Genomic DNA, 19,386 nt, shown 5'->3' with positions numbered 1-19,386 from the left:
TCCAGCAGTGCCCGCAGCGTCCTTTAGTGATGCCCGGCATCTTTTGTTCCCTGGCGTGTGAACGTTGGAAACGCAAGGCCAGGGGAACCAAAAGCCGTCCGGGTATCTGCTAGTGAGCGTATGGCTGCGGGTAAGGACTGTTGGGCTGGTAGGTGGGAAATTTGAAATACTAAATATTTTTAAATGTACCGCTTTTACATTAAAAATTACCTGGTATTCATACCGCCAGAGAGGTTAAAGAAAGGGCTCCTTGAGATCTGGCATGAGCAGCCAGGAGCCTCCGGGGTTGTGTGATGTAGGTATCCCGAAAGGCTCTGCTTTAACATTGTGTCATGACAAAAAGGGTTGTCCTACGCTTTTATATTAAGTAAGAATGCACCAGTCCCAAATAGACCATTGCAGTAATCTGAATATATTCCTCTAAAGTTCTGTTTCGAAAATAAGTTGTCAGGCAGGTCTTTATTGCAGAAAGGGACAGGCAATGTCCTTTCTGCAATAAAACATACTAATGCTTGATCCTGGTCTTCGTCCTGGTCACCTCTTGCCTTAAAGGTGCTTTCATTTGAACCCAGACTGTCCTAATCCAAGTATCAAAGCTACATTATCTTGTGTGTTCTGAAATATAAGCGAAACCTTAACATTCTTTGTTTGCAGATTTCTCAAAGCCAGTGCAGGCCAGCATTTTCTTTCCAAAACCAGCCACAGCCTGAATAGCAAGGCCTGACTCTTGCCAGAAGTGTGGAACCCTAGTTCTCTGTATGGAAGCAGTGATCTCTCTGCAGAGGTCTGAAATGCCTTCTCTTTCGGAGCTTCCCAATCCGCAGGTAGACCAAGCTTTGCAGAGAATCTGGTCAGTTGATTGCTTACTCTGAACACAACAAGAAATGAATATTCAATGTTTTTATTTTATTTATTTATTGGAAAACAGCAGATACTGACATACATGGCACATAAATATTGCAGACTGCCCATGTGCGCTCAACAAGTGTATTTATATTCACAGTGCATCGATATTAAAACGCTATGGCTGGTTGAAGGAATGTAACCGCATGGGACAGAGAAGCTGACTAGAGCGAGGAGCGCTGTCTGGGTTGCCCCTATCAGTTTTATCCCAGCTGTCATTTATCTCGCTGAAAGATCCTGGCACCTTTTTCCTCCAGAATTAAAGTTCAGGAAAGTGATTGCAAATGAATTTTATTCTATCCTCGTATAAAGCTCTAGAGCTGTATTCTGAGGTGGACTCTGCTGACACCTTGTGGGGAAACTCCAAACTGCTACTATAAGTATTATGATTTGGAAGAAGTTTGTATACAAAAACCCCAAGAATAAATAAAATATTCTAAGGGCCCAACAGCCAAATACAGATCTAAAAAGAAAGTCTGCTGTCAATTTTAAAGCATTACCTTTTTGACATGGGGGAACCCTTGCAATAACTTTCAGGTCTTCAGTGTATCCTTATGCCAATGTGATGTGTTTTCTTTAAAAGCCGCGCTGAACTATTATATATTTACCAAGTTACAGCATATCTATAACCAACCCTTGTAGGCTCCATTACACTTCCTGCCTGGTAAATGGGTTGTCCTAAGGCCAAGAAATGAAAAATTCTTATCAGTTGGAGCCTTGAATAGCCATAAAACCTAGACATAATCTTTTTCTTATATATATTTAGAATAAAAACAAGTTTGGGATTCTCTTTAATAGACTTTCTAAGCTTGTTTGCCATCCTGGTAAATAGAATTTGTATTAAAATATGAAGTGCTATTCCTGTAAATGTCTACCAATTGTTTTCTTGTGTTGGGACATGCGCCCCCGCTGGAGGTTACAAGTGGCCATACTGACGCCCATTGCACAGGTATGGTTTATTTTTATCACAATCAGGAAGTCAGTGCAGAGCAATACTGTACAGTAAGCTTACACAGTGTCAGTTATTTGTAGTTTAGATCTACTTTTAAAATTTTGGTGGCAGTGACGGTGTTGAACCCAGAAATTGTAGGCAGGTGGCAACCCCTTTATTGTGACCTTACTGTGACACGCTGTTTTTGGGTGGTTACTGAAAAGTGCCGGGTGGTGCGCCCAGCTAAAAGGAGTCGGGGAGATAAGTGATAACTGCAGCTTGCTGGCTCTGAGTCTGCTCCAATCAGCTGAACACAGTGCAGGTTTACAGTCTTTAAATAGTGCCCTCTAGTGGTGTTCAGGAGATTCTTAACAGCAAAGACAGGTCGAAGCTGCAGCAACAAAAAAAGTCAGAATGGGATCCTATGCCAATTACCAGCCTTGATACCAGTACCTACATGGTAGCTATACCAGTATTTCTCAACCAGGTTTCCTCTAGAGGTTGCTTTAGCAATGAGCAACTTGCACATCTCAGGTCAGTTACTGACACTGATGATCTTTTTGGCTATCTGTAAGTGTGACATTCCTCCCATTGGAAACCACTGTGGGCTGTGGATATAGTAATTACAAATGAGGCTCTTCAAGACCTGAAGTTATTCAAGGATTCCCCCCTTGTTAAAAAGTTTTGAAAAACACAAGAGTGTCTCTAGTGGTGTTCAGGAACTTCTTTACAGCAAAGACAGATTCGGGGTGCAAAAAACAAAAATAGGGCACAATTGGGCCACATGCAAGTCCTTGTTGCTGTATGGCTGTATCAAGTGACAAGGATGAGGATTGTAATATGCAGAGAAGATTGCATATGCATTGTCTATGTTGGCCCTATCCCACGCCAACTCTCTGCACATCCTCCCATGTAAATGAATCCCTTTGGGCTTACTGCAAGAACATGATTGTTGTAACTGGGCCCCAGGATATCCACTGGGCCCTAGGCTGCACCCTTAGTTATTTGCCTTCAAAAAGGATTCACCTTCTGATAACTCGTCATAGTGACATTTTATTATAGGCTGCAGGGAGCACTGCAAATGTATAATGGTATTATAGAGTTACACTTTATCATATTGCAGGCAGGGGAATGGGCTAGGGGACACAGGCATTTAATAAATGCTAAATATATGTTCGCTGGCCATAAAACATATTTTACCCCCAGACTTTAAAATGCCCCATAGAGACTTCATGAACTGGTGTTCCACGGGGTGGCTTTCTGGTACTGTAAAAAAAAAAAAAAGAACAGCTTTTAATGTTTTTATGATTGTGGTCAGCAAATTGTATATAACCTGGTCACCGAGTACAATTATGTATAGTTAGTAAATATCTATGTACATGGGCAAGCATTTGATTATTACATAGGCGGGCCGTTCTTCCTGCTTAATAGTACTTCACAGTGATTTGTTCCCTGCTGATCCTAAATCTCTCTGCTAATCCAATCGAAAAGGTCTGACTGGTATACAATAGACTGTTTGCTGTCTCTAATGACATGAAATACCCACAGGGCTCTTGGTAGCTGGAGCCCATGTGATTTTATGCCTAGGCTTCAACTGCAGTTTTATCGCAGACTCTATTTCTAAATTATTTCCGTCAATTTGCTCATAATATTCCTTTCTTTCTTTTTTATTTCCTATAGTGACAGCTGTGCACATGTGATGATTGGCCACTAGGTGGCAGAATGAGTCAATGTTTTAATAGGAGACCTGTAGAGCAGGGGTCAACAAACTTTTTTTGGCTACTAGGCCATTTTAGGAGGTCAAGAAGGCACACTAGGCCGGACTCTCTCTTGAGTCCTGTGCTGATGACTGCCCCCCACCGGGAACGCCCCTGAAGGGAAATCCCTCTCCTCTGCAATGCACACGGAGGAGAGGGAACGCCCCTGAAAGAAAATCCCTCCGCAATGCATACAGGGGAGAGGGAATGTCCACGGAAGTGGGAATACGGCAGAAATGTTAACGCCGGCTGCGGTAAATAGGGAAAGAAGGCATAACAGGGAGGCTCAAGAGCCGCATGCGGCCCCGGAGCCGCGGGTTGTCGACCCCTGCCGGGCGGGATCAGGCCGAACGACCAGGTGGCCGTTAGACCAGAAGGGACTACTGGCTAGGCCGTATCTGGCCTAAAGGACGAAGTTTGGTGACCCCTGCTGTAGACAGATACAACCATCTTTCAGCAGATTTCAGAGGAATTGACTGGGGGAATAATTTATAAATAGAGCCCAAAGTATTAGATCTTTTTTTTTTTTTTTTTTTAATGATGTACTTCTAAGATTCATGGGTGCACACTCCTTCTAAAATTTTGTATACCCCTACAAGCTGCCATGTATTTGAAATTTTGATTTACAAAATGGAGAGGTCCCATGGCTTAGATCTCCTTTTTCAGAAGTCTTGTGCTTCCGTCTCTGCCCTGGAATATCCGCTCATTTAGCTGAGGACAATGCAGGTTTCCATTATTCAAAGTGTGCCCTCTAGTGGTAGTGGTGGGAATCACCAACGCGATTGTAGCCCCTTTGTCTGTCTATGGCTTAAGGTGGCCCTGGTGCATTCTAAACATACATAGAAAAAGACAGATAAAACAAGAATAAATAAGTCAAAGCCAGTAAAATGGGAATATGTAGCTGATTTCAGCCAGGGAGTCCTGAGATGTTTAGGAGGGGTCTAGGCAAAACAGACCGGTGAACTAAAGTCACACACTACACAATCAATCTTGTTTAGATTTCATAAAATAACTTAATATGAAGACAGACCTCATCCATTCATCATCAAATCCGGCAGATCTAAAGGAGTTAGTACAATCAGACTGTATAGTGTATGAACATTGCTTATGGTTGTAGGTCCAGGATTATGTAACCATTTATTCCTCTGAGCACAGGGGAGCTGAAGCCTATGCACGATTATGCACCTATTCCATTGTGTCCGTAGGGAAAGGCAGACTGATATTGGGATATAGAACTATTAGGGGTAACACAATGGAGAATCCATTTTCAATTCTATATCCATTGACTGATCTCACACACATCGCAATAGAAGCTCATTTGATTGCTAAGTAGGCTTGGCGTTGAGTTTGCCACAACTTGGGTTCATGGAAAACCCTAAAAAACCCTTAGTATGATCTCCTATGGGAGCTCATTGTAAATTGCTGGCTGAGATCTCATTGGCTGGCGATCTTTGTTCCGGCACATGCAAATTGGACTGCTCATTTTTAAATTGATTGAAATGTGTGGCCATTTTTAGGGTTTTCCAGGAAAAACCTGCATACATATATGTTGTGTATGGCCACTTGAGTCATCAAAGCATGATGGTTCTGCTCTTGGTCATACATTGTACAGGTCACAGTATCTCTAAAACAGAAAAGAATTCAGGATTTATTTTACGTGTTGGACCCTCCCACCTCAAAAATTTGGCGTCGTAGCCGATGCATAGGGGTCAATTGTAAGGGCAATTGTGTGCTTTTCTTGCTATTATACCCTCGTTATTGGTGGCATTGATTGGCTCTCTGTATCTCTGCATTCCTTTTGTTGGCACTTATTTGGTAACATGGACAAGGGGGATGAATGGGGAGATTTAGGTAGATAGGTGAATGACAGGGAGGTCAGCCAATGGGTTTGCAAGGAGTTGAGGAAAGTTCTAGTCTCAGGTTACATGCTGCCTGATCATTTTGTGTTTGATCCCATAGAGTTCATAAGAATAACCGCAGTATAAAAAAGCAAAAATCAATTTCAGTCTCCGCCATGCCTCCTCCATAAACCCTTAATACACACTATGGCCTACAACCATTAGCTAAAATTGGATATTCTACTCCTTTAATGCCTGGTACTGTAAGGATTGTGTCTGGTAGAGGTCAACCACAGTATTTCAGATAAGTGGTGCCATCTATGTATTGCTGGCAAATATTCAATACAAGTGTGTAATCTTCCACAACGTCCCTGTTGCTCACTCACAGCCGTTTTCTTTTTTGATACTAATGTCCCCGTTGGCCACGGCCGGGAGGACCTCTTCTTGGGGGTCCTCCTGCATGTCTTTCTCCGTGGTCTGGTTGGCTTTGCTGTTAGTGGAGGTAAGCTGCAGGGCCTCTCCTTTCTTGTTGAGCTCGGCCAGCTCTTTGGCACTGCAGGTGGGGGTGGGCGTCTCATCTGTGTTGTGGAAGGTGTCGTAGTCCACTTCATAGAAACCTTCTTCTAGAGTCAGCACCGGCATGAATCGGTGGCCCCATAGGACCTCATTTTCCACATAAGAGCTGCGGGCTTGGCAAGTCATTCCTACAGAATAAAAAAAGGACATAAAGAGAACCTGGTAATTTTACTTGTTTAAATATTCAGTATATATAGATTGGTGATTGATCGATCAATGATCCGTGAAAATATAGAGAGGTTAAAACTAATGTCCATCTAAACCCATGTTTCTCAAGCAGGGTTCCTCCAGAGGTTGCAAAAGGTTCCTCAAGCAATGAGAAATTTGTACCACTAACTGACACCAATGATCTTTTTGGCTACCTGTAAAGGTTACATTCTTCCCAATGGCCACCAATGTAAGAGGGATTCTTCCCACTGACTACCACACTAATATACTGTGACCTGTGGGTATAATATTTATAAAAGGGGTTTCCTGAAGACCTGAAAGTGTTTTCAAGGGTTCTCCCTTGTAAAAAGGTTGAGAAATACTGCTCTAAACTATATGGCAAAACATGGTGGACCCCTAGTGTTCACACCTATATGATCTTTTTGGACATCTCGTTCCACAATCATGGCTAATATAATATGGAGTTACTCCCTCCATCCTTTCTGTCTTCAAAAGCCTTCAATCTTCTGAATAGACTTTCCTGTGACTTTAAAGTGTGTTGGTAGGAACTTGTGCCCATTTAGCCATTCATTTATTTGTAAGGTCATATATTGAATATTGAGAAGATCTGGATTACAATTGGTGTTCCAAGTCATCCCAAAGGTGTTCAGTAGACTTAAGGTCGGGGCTCTGTACAGGACACTCAAGGTCCCCCCATTAAACTGGAATTATTCCAATTCATCCCAAAGTTGCTCAATAGGAATAGGGTTAGGGTTCTGTGTAGAGTTCCTCTACACCAAATTCATCAAGCCACATCTTTATGGAGCTGGCATTGAAGGGGCACAGTCATTGTGGAACTGAAAGGGCCTTCACCAAACTGACCACATGGTCCTGACCACATCTTATGAACAATGGGGCTATTGGGCACCATACTGTTTTCCAATGCAATGCAATGAATGGGAGATAGCTGCATAAAACAGACTTTCAGAACTATGCTTCCTCCAAAGGTTGCTAGGAGTTCCTTAAGCAATGAGGACCAATTACAGTTTTAACTATCTGTTAGGAAAGCAATCTTCCCATTGACCCCCAATGTATGGAGCCCTTATCCCACTGACCCCCAATGGAAGGAACCCTCTTCTCGCTGACCAGTGTATGGAGCCCTCTTCCCGCTGACCCCCAATGTAAGAAACCCTCTTCCCACTGACCACCAATGTTCGGAGCCCTCTTCCCACTGACCACCAATGTATGGAGCTCTCTTCCCGCTGACCACCAATGTATGGAGCCCTCCTTGTGCTGACCCCCAATGTAAGTAGACCTCTTCCTACTGACCACCAATGTTAGGAGCCCTCTTCCCACTGACCACCAGTGTAAGGAGCCCCCTTCCCACTGACCACCAGTGTAAGGAGCTCTCTTCCTGTTGATTACCAATGTTTGTAGCCCTCTTCACACTGACCACCAATGGATGGAGCCCTCTTCCGGCTGACCACCAATGTATGGAGCCCTCTTCCCGCTAACCAATGTATGGAGCCCTCTTCCCACTGACCATTATTGCTAGGAGCCCTCGTCCTGCTGACCACCAAATTATGGAGCCCTCTTCCCACTGACCCCCAATGTAAGGAGCCCTTTCCCACTAACCACCAATGTATGGAGCCCTCTTCTCGCTGACCAATGTATAGAACTCCCTTCCCGCTGACCACCAATGTAAAGAACCCTCTTCCTACTGACCACCAATGTTACAAGCCCTCTTCACACTGACCACGAATGTATGCAGCCCACTTCCCCCTGGCCAATGTATGGAGCTCTCTTCCCACTGACCACCAATGTATGGAGCCCTCTTCCCACTGACGCCCAATGTAAGGAACCCTCTTCCCACTGTCCACCAGGGTAAGGTGCCCTCTTCCCACTAACCACCAGGGTAAGGAGCTCTCTTCCTGTTGACTACCAATGTTTGGAGCCCTCTTTCCACTGACCACCAATGGATGGAGCCCTCTTCCCACTGACCACCAATGGATGGAGCCCTGTTCCTGCTGACCACTAATGTATGGAGCCCTCTTCTTTCTGAGCATCATTGTAAGACCATTCTTTTCTCTGACATCTTTCTAATTGACTACCAATGTATGGACCATTCTTCCCTGACTCTTGTTTGAGTGATAGAGCTACAGGAGCTTTTGAGGGGTGTAGGACGGACTGGTGACTGACTCAGCCATGTTTTGGTCCTTATAAAGGAAGAAATTTGATTTGATTGTAGTGAAATAACTCTGATTGCGGAATGTTACTCAACAGGGACAGATGGGGCCATTCTCCCACCGACCACCAATCAAGGTTCATACATACGCTACTGGTTCCTCCAGGTGTTGCTAGGGGTTTCTGGAACAATGAGCAATTTGTGTCTATTAAGTCAGACTAAGTGACACCAATGATCTTTTTAACTATCTGTAAGGAAGACATTCTTCTCAATGGCCACAAATTAATATCTCTGGCATGGTAATGTTGCACTTTTCCCACTAATCATTAATTATAGACTAAATTTCTATCAATATGTGTTAACACTACCTGTATCACTGTCTGTATTAGTCTGTCATTTGCAATCCCTATTTAATGTACAGCGCTGCGTAATATGTTGGCGCTATATAAATCCTGTTTAAACCTCTGACCTCACCTCCTACCTGCACTCCTGTCTCCCACCTCTGACCTCACCTCCTACCTGCACTCCCCCCTCTGACCTCACCTCTTATATGCACTCCTATCTCCAACCTCTGACCTCACCTCCTACCTGTACTCCAACCTCTGACCTCACCTCCTACCTGCACTCCTATCTTACCTCTTACCCCTCCTCCTACCTGCACTCCTATCTTACCTCTAACTTCACCTTCTACCTGCAAATCTACCTCAAATCCCCATAAGGATGTACTGGAATTCTGGCCCCTGGAGGGGGTTCCAGCCACCTCTTATGTCACTACTGGGTCCTATAATGATGCAGAGACCAGAAGACCAGTAGAAAGGACCAGGCATTCAGCACATGCAGTGTTGTACTACTGTATTATATGTACTTTTTTTTAAAGCCAACTGGTCCCAGAGAAAATATTTGACAAGTGTTTGAAGAAAATGCCTTACCTGTGGCTTCGACCATCCCTTCCAAAATAACCACAATCTCGAACTCTTCTTTCCCCAGCTGCTCTTTGGAGAGTTCATAAAAGGGGCTATGTTCATTAAACTCATGGCAAATAATGAGTGGAGAAACCAAGAAGAGGCGGTCATCCCCCGTGTCGAAACCCACATTGATGTCCGTCTGATTGAGAGGGATAAACTCACCCTCTTTAGTTTGTTTAGATTTAATCAGCTTGGCCCTTATAGATGCCTCCACGATATGGGAATTTCTCAAATCTCCAACCCTGAACATCAGGCAGAGTTTGCTGTCCCTCATGGAGATGACGGCCATATTGGAAAACATGAGGGTCTCTGCTCGTTTCTTCGGCTGGGAGATCTTAACAAACATGCAGCCCACCATAAATGCGTTAACAATGGACCCAAGAATGGCTTGGACCAACAAGAGAACAATTCCCTCTGGGCACTTGTCTGTGATGACCCTGTATCCATACCCAATGGTGGTCTCTGTCTCGATAGAAAAAAGGAAGGCTGACACAAAGCCGTTTAACTTGTCCACACATGGTGTCCATGTTGAATCCTCTATGTGGTCAAGGTCACCACGAATATAGGCAATAAGCCACCAAATGAACCCAAAGAAAATCCAGGTGATTGTATAGACCATGGTGAACACCAGTAAGTTAAACCTCCATTTGAGGTCCACCAAGGTGGTGAAGATGTCCGTCAAGTACCTGTACGTTTCTCGAACATTTCCATGGTGGACGTTGCACTTTCCGTCTTTCTCCACGTATCTCTGCCGCCGCTTATTCTCCGGTTCTGTCATCACCATAGTTCGGTTTGTGGCCACCATTGGTGGATTCTGTACTTGCTTGGGCAACTTAGCCCCCCTACCCTCAATGTCCTGATCTAAAAACTTGCACGTGTTCATCTTGACTTGGCCAAGTTTGGAGTTCTGTCACTCCTGACCTGAACGAAGAGAAGAAAGGTCAAGCAATGAGAAGATCACATTAGACAAACTTGTTTTTCTCTGCGGCTATTCTGCGTTCATCTCACATTACTAGTTCACAGCTAAAACACCAAACTCCCTCTCTGCACAAAAAAAAAAAATAAACATAATTTATAATAAGTACCAAATATATTTATTTCTAATTAAATTAAGCAGATGCCTGCATGTTCATTGTTTTTGGAACGAAGTTGGAATGCTCCACGGGATTTAATTTATCGAGCTAAGAAGAAACAAGCTCACATAGAGATTGTACATTAATTACATGAATATGCTCCATTGCCTCGAATATATTCCACCCAACGAGGTTCGGGAGAAGAATTCTGGCTTTATTCAAGAGAATATTTCATTACCAAAATGCTTACAAACAATTCCAAGACACTAATTGAAATCGAAGTTTTGTGACTGATTAAATTGCGGAAGATGTTTAGTCAGCCAACCGTGAGAAAACTGTTTACAATATTTCTTTTTGTAGTATATTGTTTGAAGTTCTTTTGCCTACCCCCACCACCACCATCCCAATGGAAGCCTTCCAAATGATTATATATATTTATTCTGTATATTGTATACTGCTTTTGGAGTTTTCAGTTAATCTACCAGTAATACTACATCACACAAAGACATTTTGGACAGTGTTGAGCTTCTAACCTGGTTTGGTTGTACAGTTTGGTGAAGGTGCTTTTTTGTTCCACCAGGACTAGTAGTGTTGACCACTAGGTCAATCAACCATAGTTTGAGGAACCCCTGGGAACCTTTGGATGAACACTGGTTGGGAATGGCTGCTCTAAATGATGGAGTTCAGGTGTCTTCAGTGAAAAATTTTTGGTATAATTATTATTATTATTATTAATAATAATAATAATAATAATAATAAACACGATTTATATAGCGTCAACATATTATGCAGCGCTGTACATTAAATGGGGTTGCAAATGACAAATACAAACAATGAAAGAAGGAGAGGACCCTGTCCAGAACAGCTTACAATCTAGGAGGTGGGGGAAGTATCACACAATAGGAGGGGGGATATGGAATGGTGGGAAGTAGTGAGGGTTTAAGACATAGAAGAAGACGGGTAGGTGAGGGTGAAGCGTTGGGTTTTGAGTGATCTTTAAAATTAGAAGAAGGTAGATGCACGTTGAATAGGATGAGGGAGACCATTCCAGAGAGTTGGGGCAGCTCTAGAAAAGTCTTAGAGCCGTGCGTGTGATGAGGTTATGAGTGAGGAAGTCATTAGTAGGTCATTGGAGGAGCAAAGAGAGCGGCTGGGGGGATTTTTCTACCAGGTCAGAAAGGTAAGTGGGGCAAGAACTGTGGAGGGATTTGAAGACAAAGCACAAGAACCTGAATTTGATTCTCAGGTGAAATGAAAGCCAATGAAGAGAACTACAAAGAGAGGGGGCAGAAGAGGAGTGGTGGGAAGGATGGATAAGTATGGCTGCTGTATTCATGATAAATATCCAGTTAATACATCAACATACAAAGATATTATAGATTTTTGTGGTCGTCCAACCTCTTCACAGTGAGTTTGGTGTAGAAGAACTCATCTAATTGAGATGAGTTGGAATGATAGTGAGCCAGGTAATCTGCACCAACATTGGTGGTTGGCCTTACAAATAGGCATCAAGTTCAATAGACACCATCCAAAATCTTTTGGAAAGCTTTTCAAGAAGAGTGGAAGCTAAGGCCTAGTAGGGCACCTCCATATTAATGTATATAGTTTAAAAATGGGATGTCCAACAAGTTCATATTGGTGTGATGGCCGCAAAACTTTGGCCATATGTAGAACTCCAATGAACAATAGGTGGCAAGTGCAGGAGCCAATCCCAATTCAGACCAGCAGTGGATGGGTTCTGATTGGTTGGTTAGCATTTTCCTTATGTTCTATGGAAAAATCATATCAGAGGCAATTGATGAAAGACCACATGACCCCATTCTCACATGTTACCCAGTCACATGATACATTAAGTATTACTGCATGTTTTCCAACTGGTGCAGTTTAGCAGTTAATAGTGTAGGTGGACAAAAGGAAAAAAAAGGAAAAACATATACACATTTTTCCCTTATAAGGTAATATTTTAATCCCAGGTCTGTAAAAAACTGAAGAAAGTCTTTCATTGTCCTTCTAATTAATCTTACAAGATGCATCAGTTAGGCAGCGAGGGCCTGTACATTTAATTACATTAAATAATTAAGTAATGTAAATAATTAAATACAGGAATTTATCCCCAGCACAAGTCAGGCGCTCCCCTGCCCTGCATTAGAAATTTACGATGTGTGATAATTGTCTTTATTACATTTTCATGTGCCGTGAACCTGGGTATGGGCTCTGCAAGCAGAAATGCAAGCATGACTGACTGCAGATGCTGGAAAGATACACGTGAGGCATCATATGGAGGAAACATAGGATTATGCTGAATAGCAGTATGGTGAAATCTTCTACAGGTGAAGGGAATGCACCACTTTACCTATTCATTTAGCCCTCCATTTTAGGCCGGGTTCACCATGGAAGTATAGCCACACAGGTGTGCATACCAGTGCTGCCGTGGGTGGGGACAGACAGAACATTTATTTGAAAGTATTACACACAGCATAGCAAAGCACAAAAAGAATTGCATGCCCACTACATTTCACAATACAATAATAAAGTCCGAAATTGTCAAACAAATGTACTGTCTTTTTATGAGGAAGTAAGTAAACAGGTAGACAGTGGAGTAGCAGTTGATATAATGTACTTGGACTTTGCTAAAGCGATTGACACTGTACCCCACAGACGGTTAATATGCATGTTAGGGTCTATTGGTTTAGAAAAGTCAATCTGTAAATGGAACTGGCTTATAGATCGCATCCAGAGAGTTGTAATTAATGATTCATACTCTGAATGGTGTAAGGTTATTGTGGTGTACCCCAGGTTAAAATGTTGGGACCTTTACTGTTTAACATCTTTATAAATGATATAAAGTTTGGGATTTCTGTGTTTGCAGATGACACCAAACAATGTAATGGAATTATGTCCATACAGGATGTCTATAATCTACAAGCAGACCTGGATGTACTGTGTGATTGGGCAGCCAACTGGCAAATGACTTTTAATATAGATAAATGTAAAGTTATGCACTTGGGGGTAACAACATGCATGCTTCATACTGTCTAGGGGGAATACATTTGGGGAGGTCAGAAATGGAAAAGGATCCGGGGGTTCTGGTAGATCATAGATTTAATAACAGCATGCAATGCCAAGCTGGAATATCTAAAGCTAGTAAAGTACTTTCTTGTAATAAAAGAGGAATAGACTGCAGAGATGGAGACATAATCCTGTACAAAGCATTGGTCACACCACATCTGGAATATGCAGTCCAGTTTTGGTCACCAGTTCACAAAAAGGACATTGTGGAATTGGAGAGAGTGCAGAGAAGGGCAACTAAATTAATAAAAGGAATGGAGGAGCTCAGCTATGAGGAGAGATTAGCTGAACTGAATCTATTCTCCCTTGTGAAGAGACGTATAAGGGGGGATATGATCACCCTGTATAAATATATAAATGGTCCATATAGAGAACTCTTCCCCATTATTCACTGTAAGATCATTACAAAGCACAAGGGGGCGTTCTTTGCGTTTGGAGGAAAAGAAGTTTAAGCTCCGGATAAGGAAGGGATTCTTCACTGTAAGGTCTGTGAAAATGTGGAATCGGCTCCCTCAGGAAGTAGTTTCAGCAACTACTATAGATTGCTTTAAGAAAAAGCTGAATGATTTCTAGAAGCACAGAATATAACTGGGGATTAAGGATTTAAAGTAAAAATAACAGGGACTGCTAATCCAGGGAACATCCGGTTGCCTCATGGAATCAGGAAGGAATATTTCTCCCCTGTTGGAGCAAGTTGTACCAGGACTGTTGTCTTTCCTTACTCTGGATCAGCTATGTCTTATAGGGTTTTATATCTGGGATATTTCCCTAGTGGTTGAACTTGATGGACTTATATCTTTTTTCATCCTAACCTACTATGTAACAATAATGTGCATTGTGGTGGAATGACAGGATGTGATGGGGTGCTCAGTGCACCAATGCTTGTTACAAGCTTTACCTGTGCAGTACAGCAATGCATTGAGTGCTGCACCACACATTAGTGAACCAAGCCGCAAAGAATGAAAGGATTCCGGGCTGTTTTTTTCTGCCAAGAATAAAGATATCTTGTGGATATCTTGTGCTTGTTATACAATGAACCCTTAGAAGATTTGACATACTTAATAGTACCTTTACCCAGACCTCCCACTCCACTAATTCCTTAGGGTTCCTCCAGAGGTTGCTGGGGGTTCCTTGAGCAATGAGCAGTTTCTGCCTCTCAGGTCAGACTAGGTGACACCAATGATCTTTTTAGCTATCTGTAATGGTGACATTCTTCCCAATGGCCAGCAATGTAAGAGGATTTCTTCCCACCGACCACCAGGCTAATGTACTGTGAGCTGTGGATATAATATTTATAGAAGGGGTTCCCTGAAGATCTGAAAGGTATTTCATGGAGTTTCCCCATGTAAAAAGGTCAAGCAAGGCTGCTTTAGAGGTTTCTAGGGTGCCAGCAAAGATCTTGACACCACACCACTTGTCAGAGCCAGCAGCATAACACCAGATATCATTTTAGTTGCCTTTATGGATGGCATTTAGACCACCACTGGAGGACATTCTTCCAACCAACACCCAATGCATTGGTTTTAGCAGGGGTTCCTCAAGATGGGAAAATTATTATAGAGGACCCTCGGGGTAGAGAGGTTGGGAAAGGCTGTCCTAGAGGTTACATTGCCAATTACTGGCCTGTGATTTCTTATAGACGTGTAATGTATGGATGATACAGAGCATATTGAACATGAGCTGCTGCAGGATAGAGGGCAGAATGGTAGTCTTAGTCGGGATCAAAGTGAGCTCTTCATTAAGGTACGGGTTACATACATACATGAGACCCCTTTATGCAATGGTGGAGAATTTGAATTTGAATTCTCAATTTGAATGGAGAATTTCAGTTTGCAATGTCTTAAGCATAAAGTGTCCTTTGGCCCCCCGTGGGGCAGCCCGTGTTGGTATCAGCTGGCACTGCCCCTAACTTTACAACCGCTCCCAGCAGGTGGCACAGCCCTGAAGTCATAAATGATTGAGATTAGCCGATATAACACGTCGGCCTGGCAGCTGAGGGTGCACAGATGGCGGCGTTCGCTGTGCTGCTACTCAGCTACCAGCCCATACGCCTTCCTGAACGTTGGCCAAAACAACAAGAAGTGTCCAGCATTCAATTAAAAGACATTCAGTGCAAAATAAAGCTTTTACTTATAGATTTGGCAGGGACAGATGAGAAGTAATGCTGTGCAGCAGGAAAAGCCACTGTATTGTCTCTGCCAGGTCGATCAATGAGAATCATAAACAGCCACTGGTTATGAGCTGACTTTTTGTCTTTTCCAGCTGCGGAATGAAAAATTAGTTTGTTGAGTTAATTACATGAAGGAATTCGGCAACCAATCAAATTTTGGTTTGGAGTGATACCATTGGTTGGTATTGATCAGTGCTCTTGTAAAATCAGCTTAACCAAAGGTCATAGTGGGTATATACCCCAACAATTGCTGGCCCTGTTCCCACCCATGAGATCAAACTTTTTCAAACGTTTTAACATGGTGAGACCCTTGAAATAACTTTCAGGTATGCAGGGAACCCCTTCTATAATTTCTATATCCACAGCTCACAGTACATTAATGTGGTGGTCATTGGAAAAATTCCTCTTACATTGCTGGCCATTGGGAACAAAGATCTTTGGTTTCACGTATACTGACCTGAGAGGTGCAAACTGCTAATTGCTTGCCCCCCAGCAACCTCTGGAGGAACCCTGTTTGATAAACACTGCATTGGAGTTTGGAGTGTTCCCGCTCCTCCTGATTAATTTCCTTGAAAATAACAATCCCACAGAAAAAACAACTTAATTTATGGAATTGGCAGATCCCCCCTCTTTCCCGTAGTGGTTTCCTGCATTTCACTCCCCTTCTGAGATCATTGATTGCTGAGATACATTCTAAGTCAACCTGACGGAACATTGTTTTCAATTAGTCACACCAGATTGGTACAATCTTCTATTGAGTGAAAATACATTGAAAAAAAGGCATTGGGACTGATTATTAAAACCCTCCAAGAAGTGGAGATGATAGACTATCATGGGAGGACCCGGTGATCCAAAAAACCTGGAATGGATCTGGTCCAAGATTGAAAACATTTGACAACTAATAGCAATCGAAGTTTGTTGGGTCACCCAGGTTCACCTTTGATATCCTGGAGAAGTGTGCATTCAAATGGCTTGGATTTTCCCTTCCCTTTAGGACACAAAAACCTTTATAAGAACAAATATTAGCAATATAAAGAAGCTTCATTAACGTTCCTCCATCTGAATCCAGTTAATAAAGCAGCTGAACCGCCATAAAACTCATTACTTTGAGATGCGTCTCATACGCTCGCTCCCCCCCCCCCTTATCTCCTTAAACCTCCAGATGTTCCCCCAGTCCGTCTGCTCTAATTAACGTCGGCGAATGCTCCGCGGCGTATTCATGTACGTCTTCTAGGAGCGCGCGACTCGAGCCCTTGAATAAGACTTGTTAAAACTGAGAGCAGCTGACAGGAGTCACCGCCGTCCGTAGGGGAGGCTTGTAGAAGAGACACGACGCATCAAGATCAAATCTACGGCCTCTTCTGCAATGCAGCCTGACAGCCAGCGCTGGAAATATCCTGCCGGGGAGATGGGTGACTTGTAATGTGCTGCATCTGTTCAGCCGAGAGAACGGGGCAATCCTCTAAGGAGCCGGGGTTCCCATTTAAACCGTATTAATGTTCTTCCACCATCCCGCATTGGAGAAGACAACCGTGCAACAGCCAGAGAACAAAAGGTCCCGGGGTCGTTTCGGTAGAGCGAGCTGTTGTAAGATGACTTTACGGGCACAGATATTTTATAACGAGAGTTGGTTATTGGGTCTTGCCAACCCCCCAATTGGAGCTCCCACCCATGTGTCTTCAAACCAGTGATGTCCTCTTCCCCCTTTTTAATGTCGCGTGGTGGGCAAATCCTAAATGCAACAGAGATTTTTCTGGGGTAGGGGTGGAGCCGTGACACCCCGGGTTTACAAGACCCCCGAGGTTAAATTGATCTGGGACAAACAATAAAAAGGACTAATACACATCTACGGCTCAAAGATTTTCCTAGAGCTGCTCCAACTCTCTGGAATGGTCTCCTCGTCCTATTCGGCTTGCTCCTACTTTCTGCTCATTTAAAGGAGTCCTCAAAACCCAGCGCTTCACCCTCACCAACCCGTCTTCTTCTGTCTCCTAAATTCTCACTACTCACCCACCATTCCATATCCCCCTCCTATTGTGTGTTACTTCCCCCACCTCCTAGATTGTAAGCTCTTCAGGGCAGAGTCCTCCTCCGGTGTCACTGTCTGTCTGTCAACCCTTTTTAATGTACAGCGCTGTGTAATATGTTGGTGCTATATAAAGCCTGCTTGATCATAATAATAATACTTTCTAATTTATAGATTGTCTTCTGAGTCCTCTGGTGCCCCTCTACAGTTCTTTAGGTGAAATCAACCACCGATATACAGAAGTACCCAAGCAAGGACTTCTTGGCAGGATCACTAGGTATTATTGTAAAGAAAACTTCAGATTTAAAATATTGGATTAAAGGTTACCTGCCAAAGAATCTATAAGGTTTTAACAAAACAATGATACATAATAATAATAAAAAATTTAAATTCAGTAAAGCATTGCCCTGTACCGATAGGTAAATTTAAGTGGTGCTCCCGACCTGGGGTATTTCTTTAGGTGGAGATATTTGCTGCAGTCCAATGCGTCACTGGCTGCGGCCCTTCTATTAAAAAATGCTTGGGTTTGCTTTTTGTTCGGTAGTAGTCCAAGCTCCTGGTGTTTCTTTATGGGAATTGAACCCAGACCTGTCTTCCACCCCAATGGTGGATTGTTCCCTGGCCAGGGAAGCAATGGACAGGGGTAAGTATACCTTACCACTAAATGTACCTAATGGTACATCCCAGACAGGTAGCCAGCATCAGTAAGTATACCTACCTAATGGCACATCCCCTATAGGGGGCGACATTTACATTTTATAACTAAAGTGGAGAAAAAGGTAACGGTAGTTCACCTTATAAGCAGGGATGGTTTTAGACAAAATGGGGCCCTAGGCAAAAAAAGTAGGGGCCCTAAATGCATAGCGTTCTTGCCATTTTGCTGGGTCCTTAAAGATGGTGAGGGCCCTGTGATTTTGCCCCTCCTTCCTAAATCAGCCCTAATTATAAGTACATTTATTCTACATTTAATATGAACATCTGTGCAAAATACATTATTTCCAAAATGATTATTCGGCTCATTCTAAGGGTATTTTTTTATTTCTCCTTTCCTGATCCAAAAAAAGAAGGAAAAGTTATTGCATCTGCAATGTGTAAAGGCTAGGTAAGGTTGTTGAGTCGTTTCAGGCTGCAGCAAAGCATCCTGGGATGGTATCTTATAAAAACATAAATATATATATATATATCACAAGCAAGCAGGATCTGGAACACCGAAGTAAATGATGCTTTTGGCTGAAGAAAAATAAGAGAATCCTTTAAAAGGAAAGAAGGATGACAAATTGCCCGAGCAGAACGCCGTTTTGAAATTGACCTATTTCCAAAGTGTCTTTGTCAGGAGTGGAAAGGCGGAGAATGAGATCTTATTCTCTTTGGGTCAGAGCAATAAGGAAAGGATCATGTATGAAATAGGGAAATTGTCTCATTTCGGATTCTGATTGTTTCGAAAATCCGGTTGGGTCTACTGAAAATCTAATCCGTACAGTCTTTAGAGAAATGAATTTATATTCCATAGCCAGGGAAATGAAGATGCTTGTCCATCATACCTACCTCTAGATGACCTCTCTCAGCCTGAGAAACCCCTAAAATGATTTTCAGGTCTTCGGGGAACCCATTCTTAATCCAATTTGTTGGGAAAAGAGCTGTAAGAAATAGTGACCAGTGGAAATAATGACCCCCTCCCTATGGTGGCTGGGATACCACCTTTATACCTGGAAAAAAAAGGAAGCTCTGAAGTGAGGAAACTGTTAT

At 42.9% G+C, this 19,386-nt stretch overlaps 1 protein-coding gene across 2 annotated transcripts in view; it reads right to left on the bottom strand.

Annotated features, from left to right (window-relative positions):
* Positions 1–703: 703 nt before the first annotated feature.
* The window catches only part of LOC140340750 (G protein-activated inward rectifier potassium channel 4-like), a 39,826-nt gene continuing 21,143 nt past the window's right edge, over positions 704–19,386 (bottom strand). Inside the window, exons 2-4 of one of the 2 annotated variants that reach the window (XM_072426123.1) lie at positions 9,267–10,223; positions 5,816–6,133; positions 704–3,100 (exon numbers count right to left, since the gene is read on the bottom strand). In XM_072426123.1, coding sequence (XP_072282224.1) covers positions 2,988–3,100; positions 5,816–6,133; positions 9,267–10,185 — 1,350 coding nt within the window. In that variant the 5' untranslated portion in view covers positions 10,186–10,223 and the 3' untranslated portion in view covers positions 704–2,987. Of the gene's footprint in view, positions 3,101–5,815; positions 6,134–9,266; positions 10,292–19,386 lie in introns of those variants that run through there. The other variant, XM_072426125.1, reaches the window with a different exon arrangement.

The sequence above is a fragment of the Pyxicephalus adspersus genome, chromosome 11 (genome assembly GCF_032062135.1).
Source record: "Pyxicephalus adspersus chromosome 11, UCB_Pads_2.0, whole genome shotgun sequence".
In the NCBI taxonomy this organism is placed as follows: domain Eukaryota; kingdom Metazoa; phylum Chordata; class Amphibia; order Anura; family Pyxicephalidae; genus Pyxicephalus; species Pyxicephalus adspersus.
Note: the sequence above shows the minus strand (reverse complement) of the source record. Positions and strands in the feature narration are given on the sequence as shown.